At 39.4% G+C, this 23465-nt stretch overlaps 1 protein-coding gene across 2 annotated transcripts in view; it reads left to right on the forward strand.

Moving 5' to 3' along the window:
* Positions 1–23465, forward strand: part of LOC105489072 (SH3 domain containing GRB2 like 2, endophilin A1) — a 227123-nt gene that overhangs the window by 183942 nt on the left and 19716 nt on the right. For both annotated transcript variants that reach the window (XM_011753705.2, XM_011753704.2), the window contains exon 3: positions 7916–7988. In XM_011753705.2, the coding sequence (XP_011752007.1) occupies positions 7916–7988 (73 nt within the window). The remainder of the gene's footprint in view (positions 1–7915; positions 7989–23465) is intronic.

Genomic DNA, 23465 nt, shown 5'->3' on the forward strand with positions numbered 1-23465 from the left:
GGATGCCCTCTCTCACCACTCCTATTCAAAATAGTGTCTGAAGTCCTGGCTAGGGCAATCACGCAAGAGAAAGAAATCAAGGGTATTCAGTTAGGAAAAGAAGAAGTCAAATTGTCCCTATTTGCAGATGACATGATTGTATATTTAGAAAACCCCATCGTCTCAGCCCAAAATCTCCTTAAGCTGATAAGCAACTTCAGCAAAGTCTCAGGATACAAAATCAATGTGCAAAAATCACAAGCATTCTTGTACACTAGTAACAGACAAACAGAGAGCCAAATCACGAATGAACTCCCATTCACAATAGCTTCAAAGAGAATAAAATACCTAGGAATCCAACTAACAAGGGATGTAAAGGACCTCTTCAAGGAGAACTACAAACCACTGCTCAGTGAAATAAAAGAGGACACAAACAAATGGAAGAACACACCATGCTCATGGATAGGAAGAATCAAGATTGTGAAAATGGCCATACTGCCCAAGGTAATTTATAGATTCAATGCCATCCCCATTAAGCTACCAATGACTTCCTTCTCAGATTTGGAAAAAACTGCTTTAAAGTTCATATGGAACCAAAAAAGAGCCCGCATTGCCAAGACAATCCTAAGTCAAAAGAACAAAGCTGGAGGCATCACGCTACCTGACTTCAAACTATACTACAAGGCTACAGTAACCAAAACAGCATGGTACTGGTACCAAAACAGACATATAGACCAATGGAACAGAACAGAGTCCTCAGAAATAATACCACACATCTACAGCCATCTGATGTTTGACAAACCTGAGAGAAACAAGAAATGGGGAAAGGATTCCCTGTTTAATAAATGGTGCTGGGAAAATTGGCTAGCCATAAGTAGAAAGCTGAAACTGGATCCTTTCCTTACTCCTTATACGAAAATTAATTCAAGATGGATTAGAGACTTAAATGTTAGACCTAAAACCATAAAAACCCTAGAAGAAAACCTAGGTAATACCATTTAGGACATAGGCATGGGCAAGGACTTCCTGTCTAAAACACCAAAAGCAATGGCAACAAAAGCCAAAATTGACAAATGGGATCCAATTAAACTAAAGAGCTTCTGCACAGCAAAAGAAACTACCATCAGAGTGAACAGGCAACCTACAGAATGGGAGAACATTTTTGCAATCTACTCATCTGACAAAGGGCTAATATCCAGAACCTGTAAATAACTCAATCAAATTTACAAGAAAAAAACAAACAACCCCATCAAAAAGTGGGCCAAGGATATGAACAGACACTTCTCAAAAGAAGACATGCATACAGCCAACAGACACATGAAAAAATGCTCATCATCACTGGCCATCAGAGAAATGCAAATCAAAACCACAATGAGATACCATCTCACACCAGTTAGAATGGCAATCATTAAAAAAACCCAGGAAACAACAGGTGCTGGAGAGGATGTGGAGAAATAGGAACACTTTTCCACTGTTGGTGGGACTGTAAACTAGTTCAACCATTGTGGAAAACAGTGTGGCGATTTCTCAAGGATCTAGAACTAGAAATACCATTTGACCCAGCCATCCCATTTCTGGGGATATACCCAAAGGATTATAAGTCATGCTGCTATAAAGACACATGCACATGTATGTTTATTGCGGCACTATTCACAATAGCAAAGACTTGGAATCAACCCAAATGTCCATCAGTGACAGACTAGATTAAGAAAATGTGGCACATATACACCATGGAATACTATGCAGCCATAAAAAAGGATGAGTTCGTGTTCTTTTTTAGGGACATGGATGCGGCTGGAAACCATCATTCTCAGCAAACTATCGCAAGAACAGAAAACCAAATACCGCATGTCCTCACTCAGGTGGGAATTGAGCAATGAGATCACTTGGACACAGGAAGGGGAGCATCACACACTGGGTCCTATTGTGGGGAGGGGGTTGGGGGAAGGATAGCATTAGGACATATACCTAATGTAAATGACGAGTTAATGGGTGCAGCACGCCAACATGGCACATGTATACATATGTAACAAACCTGCACATTGTGCACATGTACCCTAGAACTTAAAGTATATATAAAAAAAAAGAATAGCATTGAATCCATAAACTGCCATTAAAATGGCAGTATCGCCATTTTAATATTGAATCTTCATATCCATGAGCATGGAATGTTTTTCCATTGTTTGTATCATCTATGATTTCTTTCAGCAGTGTTTGTAGTTCTTCTTGTAAAGAACTTTCAGCCAGGTGTAGTGGCTCATGCCTGTAATCCCAGAACTTTGGGAGGTTGAGGAGGGCAGATCACGACGAGGTCAGGAGATGGAAACCATCCTGGCTAACACAGTGAAACCCCGTCTCTACTAAATATACAAAAAATTAGCTGGGTGTGGTGGCAGGTGTCTATAGTCCCAGCTACTTGAGAGGCTGAGGTAGGAGAATGGCGTGAACTGAGGTGGCAGAGCTTGCAGTGAGCTGAGATCACACCACTGCACTCCAGCCTGGGCAACAGAGCGAGACTCCATCTCAAAAAAAAAAAAAACAAAAAACTTTCACCTCCCTGGTTAGCTGTATTCCTAGGTGTTTTATTATTTTTGTGGCAATTGTGAAGGAGATTGTTCCTGATTTGGCTCTTGGCTTGACAGTTATTGGTGTATAGGAACACTAGTGATTTTTGAACATCGATTTTGTATCCTGAGACTTTGCTGAAGTCTTTGGCTGAGACCGTGGGGTTTTCTAGACATAGGATCATACCGTCTGCAAAAAGGGATAGTTTGACTTCCTGTCTTCCTACTTGGATGCCCTTTATTTCTTTCTCTTGCCTAATTGGCCTGGCCAGGACTTCCAATACTATGTTGAATAGGAGTAGTGAGAGAGAGCATCCTTGTCTTGTGCCGATTTTCAAGGGAAATGCTTCCAGCTTTTGCCCATTCAGTATGATGTTGGCTATGGGTTTGTCATATATGGCACTTACTATTTTGAGGTGCATTCCTTTAATACCTAGTTCATTGGGACTTTTTAACATGAATAGATGTTGAATTTTATTGAAAACCTTTTGTGCATCTATTGAGATAATCATGTATTTTTTTTCTTTAGTTCTATTTATGTGATGAATCATATTTATTGATTTGCATATGTTGAACCAACCTTGCATCCTAGGGATAAAACCTACTTGGTAATGGTGGATAAGCTTTTTGACATGCCTCTGGATTTGGTTGGCCAGCATTTTATTGAGGATTTGCATCAGTGTTCATTAAGGACCTTGGCCTGAAGTTTTCTTTTTTGTTGTATCTCTGTGCCTAATTTTTAAATCTTTTGTATAGGTGGAGTCTCACTTTTTCCCAGGCTAGTCTTGAACTCCTGGCCTTAAGCAATCCTCCTGTCTTGGCCTCCCAAAGCATTGGGGTAACAGACATGGGCCACCATGCCTGACTTAATTCATTTATATATTAATGATCACTAAACTCACAAACTGTCGGTGCTCCCTTTAAGGTGTCTATGTTTTTCTTAAACTTCACTCTGCTACAGCATCTGGTATAATGTGGTATCTAATAGTATGAAATCATATCTTTCAGTCCTTTTATTGCTCCAGAAATAATGCCATGTTGTTCACGAGTCCTATCACCTAAGTTCAGGAAACACCAGCTTTTATTTTCTTTAGGGAAGAAGGTAATATTCACATGTCTCTGGAAGAGTAACCCCATTGTAGTCATTTCCATGCCTTCTGTTCTCTAGTATCTTGTCTCTAAAGACTGAGACAGCTGGTGAAATAATCAGCATCATCTGTAGATTCAGCATGGCGTTACTATTAGTGAAGCTAGCACCTGGCACAGGGATCAAGGTTTTTTTTAAGTGCTTTAGGTTTTTTGGGCCGGAGGGTCTCTGAGGTCTCTTACAACTGCTTGCCAATGCTGTTGAAACACAAAAGCATCCATTGACAGCGTTTAAATGAATGATTGTGGCTGTTTTCCAACAAAACTTTATCTAAGGATGCTGAAATTTGAATAATTATTTTATTCTGTAAAATAGTAGTCTCATTTCAAATTTTTTCAACCATTTAAAAGTGTAGAAATGGAAGTTTTTATTACCTAAAAAAACATGTGTGTATCTATATATTTACAGTTTCACTTTCTTTAAACTGCCTTCCCTAATGGCTCCTCACACCAATCCCAGGCACGGTTAGTTGAAGATGGAGGCTCAGGAGCTTATAAGATGAGAAGTTCTTGTAATTTAGGGTGCATCAAAACTCACTTTCAAGTAGAAATTGGAAATTTTGGACATTGAGAAAAATAACAGTTACATGTCATAAGTTCAGAGTTAAACTGTGCTGTTCTCAAATGGCAGTAAGCTGAATTCTGGGAGTTTATGGGAATTGCTAGTTATAATAAATTACTTAAGCGTAAATCTTCTTTATGCTAATTTTGTCAGGCCTGTTACTAAGAGAATATGTACTTGGATATTACCAGTTTAGATATATAAATAAGTCTCCTAGCAAGTGCATAACAAGGCACATTCAGGAGTCTCATGGTGTTATGGCCCTCAGCTTGTCTCTGGCTGACACAGTCTACTTTAGCAAAAGAGTCCTGGGCATTATTATTGAGGACAGAGGTGGACAGAAGTTAGAAACTGGTCAGCCTCCTACTGGCAGATGACTTCAGAATAGTGACTAGTCATTGGACCATTCAGTTCTTCTGGTACTTTTTTAAAGAAACCCTCTATTTCATGGTCTTCTCCTTACAACAACACTCAAAGAGCTCCTTTCCCTTCTCTAGGTCACAGATGTGAACACTTAATAAATTAAAGCATTAAACAGAATGTTCCCCTGGTCTCTTCCTCTTATGTCCATGAACTCTGTCAAGTAATTACCTGTAAGAATGCAGTCATGCCTGGCTCTGTGTCTCATGCCTGTAATCCCAGCACTTTGGGAGGCCAAGGCGGATGGATCACTTGAGGCCAGGAGTTCAAGACCAGCCTGACCAACGTGGCAAAACCCCATCTCTACCAAAAAATACAAAAATTAGCTGGGCATGGTGGTGCGTGCCTGTAGTCTCAGCTACTTGGGAAGCTGAGGAGGGAGAATCGCTTGAACCCAGGAGGTGGAGGTTGCAGTGAGCTGAGATAGCACTACTGCACTCCAGCCTAGGGGAGAGAGAGAGACCCTGTCTCAAAAAAAAAAGAAAAGAAAAAAAAAAGAATGCAGTCAGTAGCAAGGGCCTAGGAATGGATTTGCCAAAAACCGGTCCCTCTTTGGTATATTTCCTGATGATGAAATGCATATACAACTATATTGAATAAAGTTGTTTTCAGAGGTGGTGGATTTCAAGTGAAGGTTATTTTATGCTGTACTCAAAAGGGGTTACATAGAACTTGCTCTGTAATGATGCCTGGACTAGGTAACCAAAAGTGTTGAAGGAGTCCACCTCAATGGGCACAAAGTCGGCAAACATCCAGGTGGGATGAGCTCTTTCTTTAGACAAGTCACAAGGTACACTGGAATGGTTTTTATTCCTACTTCTCTTTTAAGATGGAATCCTGCCCTGGGGACCAAATGTAATAATCTAACTTTGGTGTCCCCAGGGTCTCTGGGTCTCTCCTGAGACCACTGGTTTAGCCAAGTTAGTGGTGTCTGTTTACACAACATGAGTAGTTGGGCTCCCTACACAGAGCTTAAAAGGGAAGGGGGTTCTGTAGCCAAAATGAGAACTAACTTTCACAGCCTTCCTTGTTCACCTCCCTGTGGGTCAGTTGGGATAGACACTGCAAGCACCAGCCTCTGTAGGGAAACCTGTGAAACTTGAGGGCGTGTGGTCCAGCAGGTCAGCGTGGCAGAGCCTCCCTTCCAGAGAGGCCCAGGAGGGAACAGTCTTGTGGATGAAGCTTCCACAGACTTTGAGGAGTTTCAAAACCAAAACAGAATATGGGATGGCAGGTACCTTCCTGCTGATCCTGTTTGGCCACTACTGCCAGGCCCCCAGCGCCGTCTTGGGAACACAGCACATTCCAGCTCGGATTTGGCCTCTCTCTCAGACTGGGAGATGCCTCTGTTGCCTGTCTTTTTAGGAAGAGCTTTTGCTTTCAAGAAGTATAGGATGGTCATTAAGAACATACACCCTGGAACTAGAACTGGGGAAGTTTCTTAACCCCTCTGTATCTGTTTTCTCATAGACATTACAGAGTTTGTGAGCATTGAATGTGTAAAGATATTCATAGTCCTTAGAACAGTTTCTGAGAAACAGAAAACAGCTTATGGTGATGATGATTATAATTATTAAGGACAGAGATGGGGGAAACTTAGAAATTGGTCAGCCCCCTAACAGTAGATTACATCGGGATATCAAACAGCCATTGGAAAATTTAATTCCTATGGCATTCTTTTTTAGAAACCTTGGCTTTTTGAGTGATTTTTCTTCTCATCATAACTACAGGATATTTGGGCACATTTTTCATCTAATTCCTTAATCCCCATCACATAGTCAGGAGGAGATCTACATTTGTACTCCTATCACACACGTACCATGGAATTTCAGCATATTTGTTCCATACACACCTTTGATCCATTTCCCTGGCATCAGACATTCCACGACTTGAGTACATAGTGGTTGTTTGACATTTTGCTAATACTAGGACCTTCACATATGGCTTCACAAGTTGTGTGCTGCACAACTCCAGGGGGCCACTGAGCACTTTAAAGCTAATCACTACCTAGTGCACACTCAATCTTACAGATCTTTGAAATTTGAATAAATCCAAAGGATATTTATACAAGATTTATATGTAGACAGGCACATTTGAAATTGCATCCTTTTTAAGATAATTTTATATCATTATAACCTCACAAGAAAAATTTTGTTTTCCTCTATTGATCCTAGTAATAACAAACACACACAGTAATATGACTGCCATGGAATGGGAAATTATTAAGTATTGAAAAACTGAACTGAAAGATAAAATCTTTCAATGGGTGGATTGTGGAAAAGGAGGAGGCTTACTTTATGCAAGGTAGATACTATATGCGGGTACAGTAGGTTATGGAAAAGTTTCTAGTAGTTGAAGGGGGAGCCTTTTAACAACAGAAAACTTCTCCAGTTGACTTAATTGATACCTAAATTTCTACATTAAAATTTAATCACTTTCATTTATACCTATGTCATATATTACATGTACATACCTTGAATGGGAGGATGCATTTATTCTCACTAGTCATTTACCGTATAGGGTGAATAGGAGGCCCACACGTGCTGATAAGAAAAGGATTTCTTGGAGAAAGACAGAGAGGACCTAACTGCAGTGAGCAGCTTCTACGATCTCTTTCAAGTGGGGAGAGGGGCCTGACAAAGAGAACATGGTGAGATGCTGAAAGTAAACATTGACCATTCCAAATTTAGAAATTTAGAGGATGGACCAAATTTAGAGGATAGACTCTAGCATCAAGATTTTTGTTTAGAATTAACCAAAAGTTCAAGGACAGACTAGAAGTCTTTGCTCAAGATTTGATATTTTTAGGATGTTCTCAGAAGTTAAATAAAAAGCTCCCTGCTTCTTGAATAAGCAAAGTTGATGCTGTGTGATTCTTTCTTGAGGGCAGCAAAATCTGCCTGCATGCCTGACCCACTGTAGGCATCCAATAAATGTCTCTGGGCCAAAATCTGTTTCATTTTATTCACGTTATTTTTACCAGAAGGTAATGAATTATATTTTGAAACAAATTTTAGGAAACTACCAGCTGCTTCTTCGGATCAACAGGCTTTTCACATCTTGGCAGAGCGCTGCTGAGTATAGCGTCAGCATGACTTCCAGCCCCCACTCAGCCTCCCTCACCTGCTGCGAAACTTGTCCGGGCTCTGTTGCATTCCCCGCCATTGTATACAGACTCAAGCAAAACCCAAGGTTCTAAAGCTCATCATTTTTGTCATTTAGAGCGTTTATTTTGTCATTTCAGAAAGTGGATGTCACCAGCAGGGCTGTGATGGAAATAATGACTAAAACAATTGAATACCTTCAACCCAATCCAGGTAAGGAATCATCTTGTACGTTTAAAGGATCCCTCCCGGTAACTTTTAGTTTCTCTTTGATAGACATTTTAAGTTTGGTGTGTTTCTTCTTTTGGTGTTGCTTCCTCAGTCTACTTTTCTGAGAGGTTAGGGACTTCATGGATAGCACATTTTAACAGGGGAGAAGGGCTTTTTAAAGCTCACGTTGAAGTAACTGGAAGATCTGTGGTATTTTATCTGACTGTGGTGTATTTAACAAATAATGTATACAAACAGTTCAGGTGACACATAATACCAGAGTAGCTATAAACTGTTATCAGTTGACGTTGAACTTTCAAGAGATGGTAAGAAGGAAAATTAGGATAGTTTTAAGATAAGATATAATGATTCCCAGAAGATGTGAAAAAGTAGGGAGGTGAATCGTTTTCATGAAACACAGAGGGTTTCTTCATTGGGCATTGCCAAAGTCTTCAGAGCGTTGATCTTGATTCTGATCCTTCTGCAGGCGCGTCACAGATCAGCATTGGTTCCTACTAACTTGTTATACTCTAAGAAAAAGAAGTGCTAATAGAGATAATGGAGCTATATGTTGATAAGAGGACCAGGCAGAGTTGGGGCAGTCTCGGTAGGCACCAGGTATAGCAGAGCAAAGCAGCCTACCTCACACACCTCCTCATTAGCGTTCTTGTGTGTCAGTTTCTAACCGCAGGGCATGGAAATGGGAAGCAAGGCTGGTTGTGTTTAATTGAGATGTGTGAATATTTGGAAGACCCCTTAACCTTGAGGCTAGTTTCTTTGGAAGTTTCAGGTTGGGGTTCCATGTCTTTTATGGTCATAGAGAGGCTGATGCAGACAACTGCTTCAGTCCCAGTGAGCTTGGATACTGAGCAGTAGTGGGCAAGCGATAAGAAAAGTGGGGGGTGTGGGATGAGAGGAAGCAGATGTGTGCTGTGGTAAGTTCTGGCTCCTTCTCTATGCCCCCTGCTGCTGGCTGCAGCCTCCTTCCATCTTTATTCACCTATGGCCAGCCCAGCTGCTATTCTGAGGATTAGCAAACTATGTAGGAATGACTTTCTGGATTTTTGTTGCTGCTGTTTTTGTTCATAAAACACATTAGAAATGGGCTTATGTGAGGGAGAAAAATATGGAAGAAAATGTGGTAAGCTATAGGAATCAGGAATTTAACTGACAGTGGACTAGATACATTTTAGCAAATTGGTCAAAGAACAGCAAAAATCAAGTTTCTGATTTTTACCGAGAACCTTCTTTGTAGCCACTGTTTTTCACAGAGATGCAAAGATCTCTTGGATGCACATTTATTCCTTAGTGTTTAAACCACTGTCGTAGGTCAAGTTCTGAAAGAGAACTGCTCGCCCTGCTTCCCCACAAGAAATCATTATATAGGGGCAAGAAGTTTTGGTGTTTATGTTTGCCTAGAACCTTGAAGTACTCCATGATTTCCCGGGATTTTCACGTGAGTTGTACTTGTAAGTCATGGTTGTAGGGCTAAGATAAAGGGAATGGGAGGAGGAATATAGTATTTATTGAGCACTGAAGCATTTTCAGTGTAGTGCTAGGTATGTGAGGCACTGTCTCATCTTTAAAAGTAACGATTTTTCTCCATATAAAGTACAAACAGTTGAAGAATTAATAGTATGAACATAGACTAAAAGTTCATAGTAACACAAGTTCTCAGTGGGAGCTCATCAGTTTTCCTGAGTGTAATGGAACTGTGCTCTGTTGTAGGTAGCTGTAGTGGGTTGAATAGTGTGTCTCCCCAAATTCAGGTCCATCCAGAACTAAAGTTATAAGGGATGTGACCTTATTTGGAAGTAGTCTTTGCAGATATAAGTAGTGATGTAGGATCTTGAGATGAACTCTACCTAAATTTAGGGTGGCCCCTAAAACCAAGGATGGGTGTCCTTATGAGAAGAGGAGAGGACACAGAGAAACACAGGAAAGAAGGCCACGTGAAGAATGAGCAGAGGTTGGAGTTATACATCATGAGCCAAGGCATGCCAGGAGCCACCACCACAAACTGGAAGACATAAGGAAGGATTCTCTCAGAGCCTTCAGAGGGAACCAACTTTGCTGACACCTTGATTTCAGACTTCCAGCATGCTGAACTGTGAGGGAATCAATTCTCTTTTGTTTCAGGCCACCCAGTTTGTGGTCATTTGAAATGACAGCTCTAGAAAACTAATACAGTAGGCTAGCCTCATATTATTCAGGAAAAAACAGGGGTCAGAGAATTTAAGGAACTTTCCCATTCATACACCTAGGAAGGGCTGAAGACAAGATTGGAACTCAGGTCTGACTACCTCCTAAGTCTCTGCGCTTCACACTGCAGGATCCCGCCTCTGAGAAGGGTAGGCTGCATTTCATTTAGGTGTAAAGGGTCCTTCCCTTTCAGAGTGAGTACAATAGAAATTCAGAAAGGAAATTGTGGGATTGAGGCTTATTTTTATTTTAATAAAAAACATCAAAGGAGGAGGTAATTGAGAAGATCTGAATATTTAGAAATGACATTTTTAGTACAATACCGCATGTGCTAATTGGCTGCCAATATAATGGTTTTCTGACTATTTGAGAATTGAATGGACATCTGCCACTAAGGAGAACAATGAAGGCCATTACAGGCAATTCGAGGTTGGTTTCAGAAAAGCAGTTATGTATGGGCACGTCATATATATATATGAATAAGTACTACCCAGAAGAGTCCAGAACAAAACAAAATTTTGTGTAATCATTCCACAGAATGTAAACAACCTGCATTCAATTGTTTACAACAGGTGCAATTTCATCCCTCCACCAGCTTCTTGCCCTGAGAGTAGACACTGGCCATAGAGCCCAGACCAGGTAACTGGTGAAGTTCAGAGTTAGGCAAACACCCAGAGAGACAGTCCTTGGGCACAGGAGAGCAGAAAGAATATTCCCAAACTTGTGCAGTTTGCTAAATATTTTGCCCATTCAGCCTTTCAGTGAACCCTGGAGCTGGGCCAACCAGTGTGGATACTGGTTGCTGGTTCTGAATAAGCAAGATGTGGCTTGGGTTAGGACAGGGCCTGATGCCAAGTAACAAATTTACATGGACAGGCCGGGGGAATCAGTAGGATTTGCTGCTTTGAGGGTACTTTAGGAGTACATCTGTATTAGTTTACTGCTCCAGGGTGCTTGCTGGCTTTCACATCTTGGGGGTGTGGAGCTTACACATGTTTTCTATTCTTAAAACTCAGTTCCTATTGAAATGACCAAAGTGATTTTGTTTAGCTTTTAAGAATACATGGCTATGCTCTTTGAAGATCTCACATCCATTCTTGCCCATCTCCAGAGTGATATTTTAAAAAGCAAATTTGGCCATGTTATAGAAAACCCTTCCATGCCTTTTCATGCCTTCAGGATTAACTTTCATTTTTAACATGGCTTAAGGGGCCCTCCCTGCATGGTCAGCCTGCCCTTTCCCCAACACCTTGTGAGGCTAACAGCTCCCTCAGGTCCAGCATAAAGGTCACTTATTAACCTTCCTTGGCTCCAACCACATTAGGTTCCCCTATCCAACCCTATTAAGTCCCTCTTGTAATCCCAGTTGCTTTTCGGTGGGTCACATGCCATACTTGTGGTTTTGTTTTTCCTCCCCTGTGAGTTCAGCACTGTGCCTGTCTTATTCACCACCACATCCCCAGCCCCCAGCTCAGTTCCAGGCAGCCAGTAAACACTTGGATATTGGAATAAATGAATTATGAAGCACAGTTGACTGTCAGTGTCTAATGTACTAAAACTTCTCTAATACAAAAAGTAGGAGGAAAAATTCTTCGTTTCCCTATATCATCACATACTCATATGTAACCAACATTTGTCACGTGCATTTACTTTGATGCAAAGAGCAATTCTCGATGTTGTGGGGCAGAAATGAGACCAAGACTGGAGGCTCGTCCTCTGGAACCTCACAGTCTTAGTGTAAGTTACCCACAGTCTGAGGAGAGGAGCCCAGAAGACTTCACAGCTCATTCCTCCTGGGAAGTCCAGCTGACTGATGAGATGTGGAAGCGTGAGCAGGATCACAGGCTTAAAGGTCTGCCCTGTGAAGGTGGGCTTTCGAGAACGCAGGACAGACAGCTGTAAAGTCATCCAAGCTTGAACTGGAATAGCATAAACCAGTACAGATTCCTAAACTGTTTAAATAGGAAATAATTTGAATATAAAAGTACTGTGCACAAATTCCATTCCACTGGTTGTAAGTGCCTATTCTTATGGTATCTTTGAGCAAAAATCATTGGAGAAGATATGTCACTTTTCTTTACATATTCTGATGCCTTATGGGGAAGCAAAAGGCGCTAAATCAGTCTTGTCCAATAGAAATAAGATGCAAGCCACATATGTAATTTTGAATTTTTTAGAAACCACATTATAAAAGTAAAAAGAAAGGTGAAATTGTCTTTAATAATATATTGTATTTAACTCATAGCCAAAATATTAATCACTATTAAAATTATTGAGATATTTTATGTTTTTTTCATACTTTGAATTTCGGTCTGTATTTTATACTTACAGCACGTTTCAATTTGGACTAGCCACATTTCAGGTGCTCAGCAGCCCGCTGTGGCCAGTGGTGCCTATAATAGACAATACAGCACTAGATAGTTTACCTTTCCGTTCAATATGTGTTTCATGTTTACCTCCTGTTTTATGTTTTATCAGTGTTTTTGTTTTTTTTTTTTTCCTCAACAGAGCAATGGACTCTTGATTTAGAATTAGGATATCTTTAAGGACTGGATTTTAAAAAAAATTTCTGAAAGTCTGTTTCGTGACACTTGAATTGAATTATAGACATAGTTAGACTGTGGACCCTTTTCAGTCTTAGCATCCTTGTTGTGAGACAGGCCTTTTCAGTTTGCACTGAGAAGTTTCTCTTACCCTAATATGATAATCTAATACAAATTTCCAAACTGCTTACATAAAAAGCAGCTTGAATGTGAAAAATGTTGTACACAGTAGGGGTTTGTTTTTCTATGGAAATGCTTTTCCCTTGAATGCCTATATGGTCTAGATTTTTCCAGCATTTCTGAGATTCGGGTATCAAAGTGGGGTCATTCAATGTCTATTTAGAATTTTTTAATAATTTCAAATCTCATTTGTGAAATATTGCCTGTGGAAATAAAAGCTAGCTGTATTAGTTTCAAAATGTCCCATTAGTCCCTAGAAAGATACTCTATCAAAATTAGTATACTTCTTTTCCCACAGGCTGTGCTCTTAATCATCTCCTTCTAAAGATGAATAAATACAGTGATTGTATGTGGTGACTTTGGAACTGAAAATAAATACATGTATTACCTGGCATTCATGTAGCCAAATCCTTGGTCTCACAACACACTGAATTTGCTGTTTTTCCTGGAGGACAGGATAACTTGTATTCATCTTTGCATCTTTTAGAGTCCGTAACATTATGCCTGGTACATTGTTTGTCCTCAGTATGTCTGGTGAATAGGTGTATGAATGGATATGTCCGTCCTTCACTTAAAGAATAAGGGATGTGTGCTGAGTCTAGTAGCCAGAGCTTTTCCATTTCCAAATCCTGACAATGAAAAAGAATCAAAAATGCATAAAGGACAAATTACAAAAGCAGTTGTGAGGAATATGTTGTTAAGCTTCAAAGGAATAGGGTCTTTCAAGGAAAAATATATTAAGAAAGAAAATTTAGGTCAGGTGATGGGTGATATAATTCATATACTAATGTATTGAAAGGCTGGAGGATTTCTACTTCTACATCTTTGGGGAAAATATTGAAAATTAATAGGTTCCTAAAATATTTGAGACACTGTAAGTGATTCAGAGTTTTAAGTCAGCTAGAACTGGTGGAATAATGATATTCTTTCCCTGTGTGTCTAAACAATGAATGCTAAAGCCAGATCCTATTTAAAAGATTCTTAATCAGGGCCAGGTGTGGTGACTCACGCCTGTAATCCCAGCCCTTTGGGAGGCCGAGGCTGGCAGATCACGAGGTCAGGAGATCGAGACCATCCTGGCTGACACAGTGAAAACCTGTCTCTGCTAAAAATACAAAAAGTTAGCTGCTCATGGTGGCGGGCACCTGTAATCCCAGCTACTTGGGAGGCTGAGGCAGGAGAATGGTGTGAACCTGGGAGGCAGAGCTTGCAGTGAGCCAAGGTCATGCCACTGCACTCCAGCCTGGGCGACAGAGCAGGACTCTGTCTCAAAAAAAAAAAAAAAAAATTCTTATTCATAACAAATATAGTATACATTTAAAATGCATGTGTGCAAATATATTGAGAATTAAGCTAATGGCGCCTCACATGAATAGTCCCTAAATACTATAAATAAATACCATACCTAAATCCTCAGCATGGCCTTTAAGATCCAGCATGTGGTGGCCCCTGTGCTTTCTGTCTCTCCTAGTTCCTTCTTCCTCTTGTTCACCCTGTGGCCTTTAGTTTCTTCAGTTCCTCAAATTCTTTGCTGTATCAGGAATTTGCAGCAGCTGTTTCCCCTTCTCCTGGTGGAATGTGGGCCCTCACCTACCCCTTCTTCAACTGTCTTCTCACCGTCCCTCCTGTCTTAGCTTATATATCTCCTCTGAGTGGCATCTCCTGAGGGCCAAGTCGACACCAGTTCTACTCCAGTTTTATATTTTCATGTTATCTTCACATCACATGAGTTCTCCTCCACAAATCTCTTGAGAGGTTCCTCACTTAGAATAAAATTGAAAGCACTTATGTGGGTTACAAAGTCCTGAGGAACTGAACTCATTCCCTATGTTCCTGGCTGTCTCCATCTTGTTCCTTCTGAGCTAGCCTTCCTCAAACACACAGGCACGTTGTTCATGGGGCCTGGCCAGCCCTTTTGCCTCAATCACTTCCTCTCCATGTCTTCTCAAAACCTTCACTGGGGGGTCTGCTCAAATGTCACCTAATTTGTGCAGCTTTCCTGACCATCTTGTTTAAAACATCCGTCCTTCTAACTTCCTAAGCCTTTTCTTGTTTTACTTTTCTTCAGAGCATTTAGCACCACTTCAACTGTACATTTACTTGTTAAAATGTTGCTTGTCACTGCCACCGTAATGCAGTAACTTGAGCATACGATTGTTTGTACACTGCAAAGAGCCCAATTCTATTTTTTATTGCACTTTTCATAATATTTACTTTACGCAACTTACGATTTGTTCACTGTACTGCCTTTTTCCATTATTACTCTCCTGTTTTACATTCTCCCCACAGCAGCCAGTTCTATCCATTAAAGATGTAAATCACATTTTGTCATTCCTCTGCTTGTAACTCTGCACTGGCTTCCATCGTACTGAGCGTTATCCTCAGCCTTGTTCCTGTCTTGGGGTCTTTGCACAGGTGTTTCTTCTGCCTGGAACACTCTTCTCCAGCTCCTGATAATGTCTGCTGTTCCTCATCACTACACCTTCAGTCAGATGCCGTCTCCCTGTACAGACCTTTCCTGGCCTGCCGCCTATTGAAAATAGCTTCTCCTCATCCCTCTGATACCTCCTTACATTATTTCCTATCAACATTTGAAATTATCTTTTTTTTTGTTTATTGCTTTCACGTCACTCCCATTTCTCATATAGAACATAATCTCCAGAAAGGCAGAGTCTTGTCTATCTTGTTTACTATCTGTCATAATGGAAACAGTGCCCTCAGTAAATATTTATTGAATGAATGCTGTTCATCTCTTCCAGTATATTGTAAACAAGTCATTGACGTCAAGGACTATGTCTTTTTTACTCCTTTATATATACCCAGTTCCTAGCACAGAGTTTGGTGCTAGCAATTGGTTAATTGGCTTAATGAATGAATCAAATCATGTTAAGCATATGTAAGCTCCATCTTATAGGAGCAGCTAACTTTTCAGGTAAGAGTCAGGGTCTGCAGACTTTTGCAGATCAGGATCAGAGCTGTTCTCTGTGTAATATCTATTTGGTGTCATGCACAATTAATATATTTCACAATTGCTTTGGGAAAAGTGTGGATGTGCATACTCTCATGTATAACATCACTGGGCTGAATCTATTAATAGACATTTATGTTTATATACATAGATAATAGCTGTATCTGGTTTTGGATGAGAAAACTGAAGCTGCAAGGTGACTAGCAATTTGCCCAGTTTTACAACAGAAGAGCCAGAATCTTTATTCAGATATTACTATCTCCAAAGCACATTCTGTTTTCAAAACAAAATGTCTTATGCTACAAAGTCTTAAACTACAAAGATACTTCCAGGCTTGGTATGTGTGGCAAGTACACTCTAGAGTGACTCCTACAGATTCACACCCTTGTTTAATCCCTTCCCATTGAGTGTAGATGGAACCTGTGACTTGCTGGTAACCAATAAATATGGCAAAGGTAATGGAATCAACCACTCACCACTCCCTTGATGTGATTACATTATGTGGCAAAATCGATGGTGCATCACTCCCATAATCATGTCACATTATGTGAGACAGTCTTAGCAGACTAATACGAGAGACATTCCCTTCCTGGTCTAGAGGAAGCACACTGCTGTGTTATGACAGCCTAAGGAGAGGACCACATGTCAAGGAACTGGGGGTGGTCTCTAGAACCTAAGGGTGGCCACTAGCTAACAGCCAGTGGGAAGCCAGAGCTCTCCATCACACTGCCACAGAGAAGTGAACAGCCCGGACTCAGGAAGACAGCAACCCATGTGAGCCTGGATGCAAACTTTTCCCCACTCCGGCCTCCAGATGGCAAAGCAGCCTGACTCACACTTTGTTTGCAGCCTCGCGAGACCCTGAGCATAGGACTCAATTTAGGCATGCCCAGACTTACTTGTTCGAAGCCACTGAGTTTGTGGTACTTTGTTATTCTATGTAGAAAACGAATACAGTGTGGCTGTTCCCAGCCAGAGCTCCTATTTCAAGCATACAGCTGTCTGCTGGGGCCATCAGGCTATTTGCCCAGGGGCTTTAGGCTCCCTGGATACCTTACACTGAAGCAGGAGGTAGATTGGGAACACCTGTTACTGTCTTTTCAGCTTAAGATGAGGTCTCCTGAACCCCCCAGGGAGTGTAGGTTAGTCCAGTTCCAGCAAAGACTGAAGATACCTTTGTGTTTTGAAACATGATAGCAAAGAACACTTGGCACAGTGCCTGACACTTAGTAGGGACTCAAGAAATGTTACGTACCTTCCTGTCAGGGTACTGCAGCTCAACCTAGGGCATCTCAGATGCTAACCCAGCAGTTCCTCCCTGGGCAAGGCCTTTAGAAATCCCACTGCAGGACCCTTCTTACAATAAGGTTATAGTATCAACTACCACCCTCTATTTGCTCTGAAAACCTGAGAAAGCAAAGGCTTATGATGTTAGTACACTGAGGGTTGTGTATTTTTCAAATTGCACAAGCTGTTTTATGCCCTTGGGGGGGCAATTGCCTGCTTTCCCAGGGCATGCTGTGAGACTGTGTTGGCACCTTGCAGCACCCCATCTTCAGGTGGGAGATGTTTGCTGCCCCATGCCACACGTTCTTAGGGCTGCTGACTGTGTACTACAGCACAGTGTCTTACTATCCCTGCCTGCTGTTTCCTAACTGCGGCATAAAAGAGCTTTGTCACCTTGGAGAGAGGTGTTATATATAAATACCATTATTTGGGTTGAGAGTAGCATGATCCAGTGCTAGGGTTGCCTATTTGTATAAGACAGTAGGCAAATCTTCCTCTTCCCTTTTCTCAGTCTCTTCTAATAGTTAACTACAAAAGAAACAACATAGATATGAGTGTATTTACCTAAGTTCTCATTACAGTGTAACTTTTTGTCATTTAGTAATTGTTAGTGTGCAAAACTGCAGAGGACATTGGTGTCAGTGCAGAGAGCATCAGAGGGCCAGGTTTCAGACTTGTAGATGCTCTGAGACTTGACCTAAGAAAACCAGGCCATAATATGCAATAATTACATGTTGCCAAAATGAAATGCATGCTAAGATGCTGTTTATTACATAAATTTTGTTGCAAGTATTAAGCCCCTATCTTATTTAACGTGATTTGAGGATTTATACTCATATTACAATTGTAATCTCTATATTAGACTTCACAAATTTAGTTAAAATAATTTAGAATTAATTTTTGTCATTTTCATAGTAAAACATGCATAACATGAAATTATCTTAACTATTTTTAAGTATACATTTCAGTGGGATTAAATACAGTCATAATGTTGTGTAATCACCATGACCGTCCATCTCCATAACTCTTTTTGTTTTGTAAAAGTAAAACTATAGCCCCCTTAAATAATAACTCCCCCTTTCCTACTTCAGCCCCTGGCTACCACCTTTCTACTTTCTAGTTCTGTGATTTTAATTATTCTAATTACTTCATATAAGTGGAATCACATAGCATTTGTCTTTTTTGTGACGGGTTTATTTCACTTGGCATAATGTCCTCAAGGTTTACTTATATGATAAGTGATAGTGTATGTAAGAACTGCCTTCCTTTTTAAGGCTGAATAATATTCCATTGTGTGTAAATAGTACAATTTTTATATTGGTTCACCTGTTGATGGACAGCTGCATTGCTTTCACATTGTAACTATTGTGAATAATGCTTCTATGATCATGAATATACAAATATCTCTCTGAAACTCTGCTTTCAATTATTTTGGGTAAATATCCAGAAATGGAATTGCTGGAAGTTAAGGGAATTCTATTTTTTATTTCTGAGGAACCACTGTGCTCTTTTGCACACCATTTTACTTTCTCACCAGCAGTGCGCAAGGGTTCAAGTTACTCTACATCCTTGCTGACACTTGTTATTTTCTGGTTTTCTGAGGTTTACCATACTTATGAATGTGAGGTGGTATCTCATTATAGTTTTGATTTGTAATGACCTAATGATTAGTGATGTTGAACACCTTTTTATGTGCTTTTTAGCCATTTGTATATCTTCTTTGGGGAAATGTCAATTCAAGTCTTTGCCCATTTATTAATCTAGTTGTTTGAGTTTTTTGTTGAGTTTTAGGAGTTCTGTACATATTCTGAATGCTACTCCTTTATCAGATTCAACTTACAAATATTTACTCCCATTCTGTGGGCTGCCTTTTTACTCAGTTTATAGTGTCTTTTGATGCACACAATTTCTTAACTTTCATGAAGTTGAATTTGTGTAATTTTTTTGTTGTTGCCTATGCCTTTGGTATCATATCCGGGAATTCATTACCACATCCAATGTCAAGAAGCTTTTGCCTATGTTTTCTTCCAAGAGTTCTAGAGTTTTAGATCTTACAGTTAGATCTTCAATGTATTTGGAGTTAATTTTTGTATATGATATTAGAAAAAGGTCCAAATTCATTTTTTTGCATATAGATCCATTTTTCCCAGCACCATTGGTTGAAAAGACTGTTATTTCTTGTGAGTGGTCTTGGTACCTTTGTCAAAAAACATTTGACCATGTATGCAAGGGTTTATTTCTGAGCTCTCTACTCTGTTCCCATGGCCTACATGTCTGTCTGTATGACAATACCACACTGTGTTATCATAGCTTTGCAATGAGTTTTCAAATCAGGAGCTATGAGTCTTCTAGCTTTGTTTTTTAAGATTGTTTTTGCTGTTTAGAGTCCCTTGAGATTCCATATGAATTTTAGGATGGAATTTCCATTTCTACAAAAAATGTTACTGAGACTTTGATAGGGATTGCATTGAATCTGTAGATTGCTTTGAATAATGTTGACATCTTAATAATATTAAGTCTTTGAGTTCATGAACATGGGATGTTATTTCCATTTATATATGTCTTTTAAAATTTCTTTCAGCAGTGTTTGGTAGTTTTCATTGTTGAAGTCTTTTACCTCCTTGGTTAAATTAATTCCTGAGTATTTTATTCTTTTTGATACTATTGTAAATGGAATTATCCTTTTAGTTTTCTTTTCAGATTGTTCATTGTCAGTGTATAGAAATGCAACTGATTTTTGTGTGTTGACTTTGTGTCCTGCTACTTTGTTGAATTCATTTATTAGTTCTGACAGCTTTTTGTGGGAAATCTTTAGAGTTTTCTATATGTAAAATCATATCATCTGAAAATAGATAATTTTACTTGTTTACATCCAATTTGGATTCCTTTTTCTTACCTAATTGCCCTGGCCAGAACTCTCAGTACTGTGTTGAATAGATGTGGTCACAATGGGCATCATTGTCTTGTTTCCGATCTTAGAGTAAAAGCTTTCAGTCTTTTGCCATTTAGTATGATTTTCATTTTGAAGTTTTCATATATGACTTTTATCATGTTGAGGTAGTTTCTTCCTATTCCTAGCTTATTGTTTCTATCATGAAAAGGTGTTGAACTCAGTCAACACTTATTCCTGCATCAACTGAGATGATCATATGTGTGTGTGTATGTTTTACTCTATTATGTTAATGTGAAGTATTAGATGGATCCATTTTTGTGTATTGAACAATATGCTTGTATTTCAGGAACAAATACCACTTGGTCATGGGGTATAATTTTTAAAATATGCTGTTGAATTTGGTTTGCTAGCATTTTGTTGAGAATTTTCACAACAATGATTATAAGAGATATTGGTCTCTAGTTGTCTTGTAGTATCTTTGTCTGGCTTTGATATCAAGATAATGCTGTCCTCATAGAATGAGTAGGAAATTTTCCTTCTTCAATTTTTTGGAAAAGTTTGAGGAGGGTTGGTGTTAGTTCTTCAAATATTTGGTAGAAGTCACTGTTGAAGCCATCAGATCCTGGACTTGTCTTTGTTGGGAGATTTTTTTATTACTGACTCAATCTTCTTACTAATGATAGGTCTGTTCAGATTTTCTATTTGTGAGTTAGTCTTGGTAGGTTTTGTGTTTCTAAGAATTTGTCCATTTCATTTAGGTTATACAATTCATTGTTGTACAGTTGTTCATAGTAATCTCTTAATAATCCTGTTTACTTGTGCATATCAGAATGAATATCCCCACCTTTTATTGCTGATTTTAGTAGTTTGTGTCTTTTCCTTCTGTTTTTTTTTTTCCTAGTCCAGCTAACTAAATGTTTGTCAATTTTGTTGATCTTTTCCAAGAACAAACTTTTAATTTTTTCCGCCAATTAAAGACATCCTTGGCTCTTGATAGGTGATGAAGAGGCAAGTATATTTTTAGCTGTTGGTTGCCATTTCAACGAAATAGCCATCAACTGTAATTTTCTCCAAAGTGGGAAAATAGAGAAAAGAACTAATATTTGTTTAGTGCCTGCTTTGGTTATCCACACCCGCTCATTTCACCAGCACAATATTTTGAGCCCTACTCTGTGTTATTCCTTTGATACTATGTACCCTTGCATTAATTGGTAGGAAATGATAATAGATTCTGTTATAGGAAAAGGCATTTCTAATTTTTTTATCTTCAAAAAAAGATTATATTTTAAAATTTAAATGTCACTTTGGTCCTCTGAATTTTAATGCTTGTGTAAAAATGTTACTTGTATTTAGGAATTAATTATCCTTAATTAAATTTGTCAATTTTCTACAAGAAGGGAGAATAAATTACCTTTTGTTTTCCTTGAACTATTTATTTGATATATACTTTTTAAATTCTTATTTTTGCACAGACCCATACACAGAAACAAGATAAACATGGTCTGGCTATAGTAGACATTCTTGAAGAAATTTTAAAAAGAGGAGGGATTTTTTAAATGAATTTTTCTTGGAGTTTTAAAATAAGACCTATTGGTTTTTATCTCAGTGATGGTTTTGCAAAGGAGTCTATTTCTTTGGTTTTGAAAATATACATTAAAATCTGTGTACACTGACATAGATGCCATCTACTAAATGACTTCATCCACTTGTTCTTGTGGATTGTAATGTACGTATCAGAGATTTTTAGATTGGGAAAGCAATATGAAGTTCAGGAAGCAATCTTCTTATGTTGAGTGTGGAAGCGGAGGTTTAAGAGGTTAAGCAGCTCGTCCAAGGTCATGCAGGTGGAACAGTCTCCAGGCTTCTGACTCACATGGGCTCATCCTGCCTCTTGAATGATTACACTTTATCACCTCTGCATTTTTAAACACCTAACAAGTGTAAGTATGGCTCAAGCTTTTCATTTTGCTGCTGAGAAGTCTTAATTTGACCTGTTTTAATGAAGATGTAATAAAGCAGTGAGAGCCAGTGTAGCCTTCTGGGAATCTGACAAGAGAACAGTGAGCTTTTGGGAAACAGCTGTGATTCAAATTCTGGCCCGGCTTCTTGTTGGTACATGTCCTTGGGCACCTTACATCATTTTTCTTACTTCATTTTCCTTATCTGTAAAATGGAGAAACAAAACTCATCTCTTGTGTTTTGCAAGGCTGAATGATGTGTACAAATTATATATGTAGTAGATACTTCTGAAATAGTTATAGGATGAAATCTGGTTATGATCTTCAGTTTTTCAGATACTTCAGGGCTCTTTCTAAGTTTTCAGACCAGATAGTAGCAATTAATTAATAGTATTACAAATTATTTGGCATTTGTCCAGCTCAAGATCTCTGCTCCTTTGGGCAATGAGGCTTGGTTTCTATAAGACACATAGAGATGACAAAGGACTGAAATTACTAAAAGCAGTGAAAGACTTCAGAAACCATGTTTCATGTCTTTGGTCTTCCCTGATGGATGCTAAACCCATTAGGTTTCCCCCAACAGTCAGAACACGAAGATGTGACTTGGAGTACTGTGGCCACCTGTTCTGCCCAAGTACATTAGCTGTGTTCATTAGCTCACACCAAGGGTGGGGGCTGGATTTTCTTCTTCCCTGTTGTGATAGACAGATGCCCTGTCAATATGTTTTTATTTGAAATTTCACAGTGAAAGAAGGAAGCTACTCTTGAGAATACAGCAGTTTAAATCAGGTTGTAATTTTTAAAAAGTGACTTACAAAAGGTCTTTCCCCAAATACTCTCATCATAATCACCTAGGGTGGGGAGAAAAATGGGGTGCAGAGGGCAGACTCACCCCTCATCCCTGCCCTTCCAGCAGGGAACACTCATTTTCACATCCCTGTGCCTCTGCAGCCCCGTCCTGTGTTCAGGTTTGTGCTGGCCATCTCTGTTCCCCAGACTGCCGGTTTCCGGCGCAACAGAAATCCCATTTGTTATAAACCTTGATTTGAATTGTAGTAAATGAAACTTAAAAAAGGCAGACATTAAAACTCCCTGTTTTTTTCCTTAGAAAAAGGAGCATTCCATCTTCTGGCATCACTGTCCTTGGGACTAAACCCCCTTAGAAAACACCGCTTTTGCCTGGCCCTCAGAGGCTTGTGAGCCACAGGTCCCCTAACATTTTACATCTTTCCGGAAAAAGAATCTCACAGGCTTTCCTACAAACGTCTGTCACAACCTCAACAACCTCACAACCTCAAGTCTGTCCCGTTTTAGAGACAAACACACGAAAATACTATAAGGGAAGTATTAATACTTGTTCAGAGATTGTCAGGAACACAGTACTTAACAGTGAGAAATATGAAAGATGTGGATATGAGTGTGTTATGTTATTCTTTGTACTTTGCATTT

Source organism: Macaca nemestrina, chromosome 14, assembly GCF_043159975.1.
Source record: "Macaca nemestrina isolate mMacNem1 chromosome 14, mMacNem.hap1, whole genome shotgun sequence".
NCBI lineage: Eukaryota > Metazoa > Chordata > Mammalia > Primates > Cercopithecidae > Macaca > Macaca nemestrina.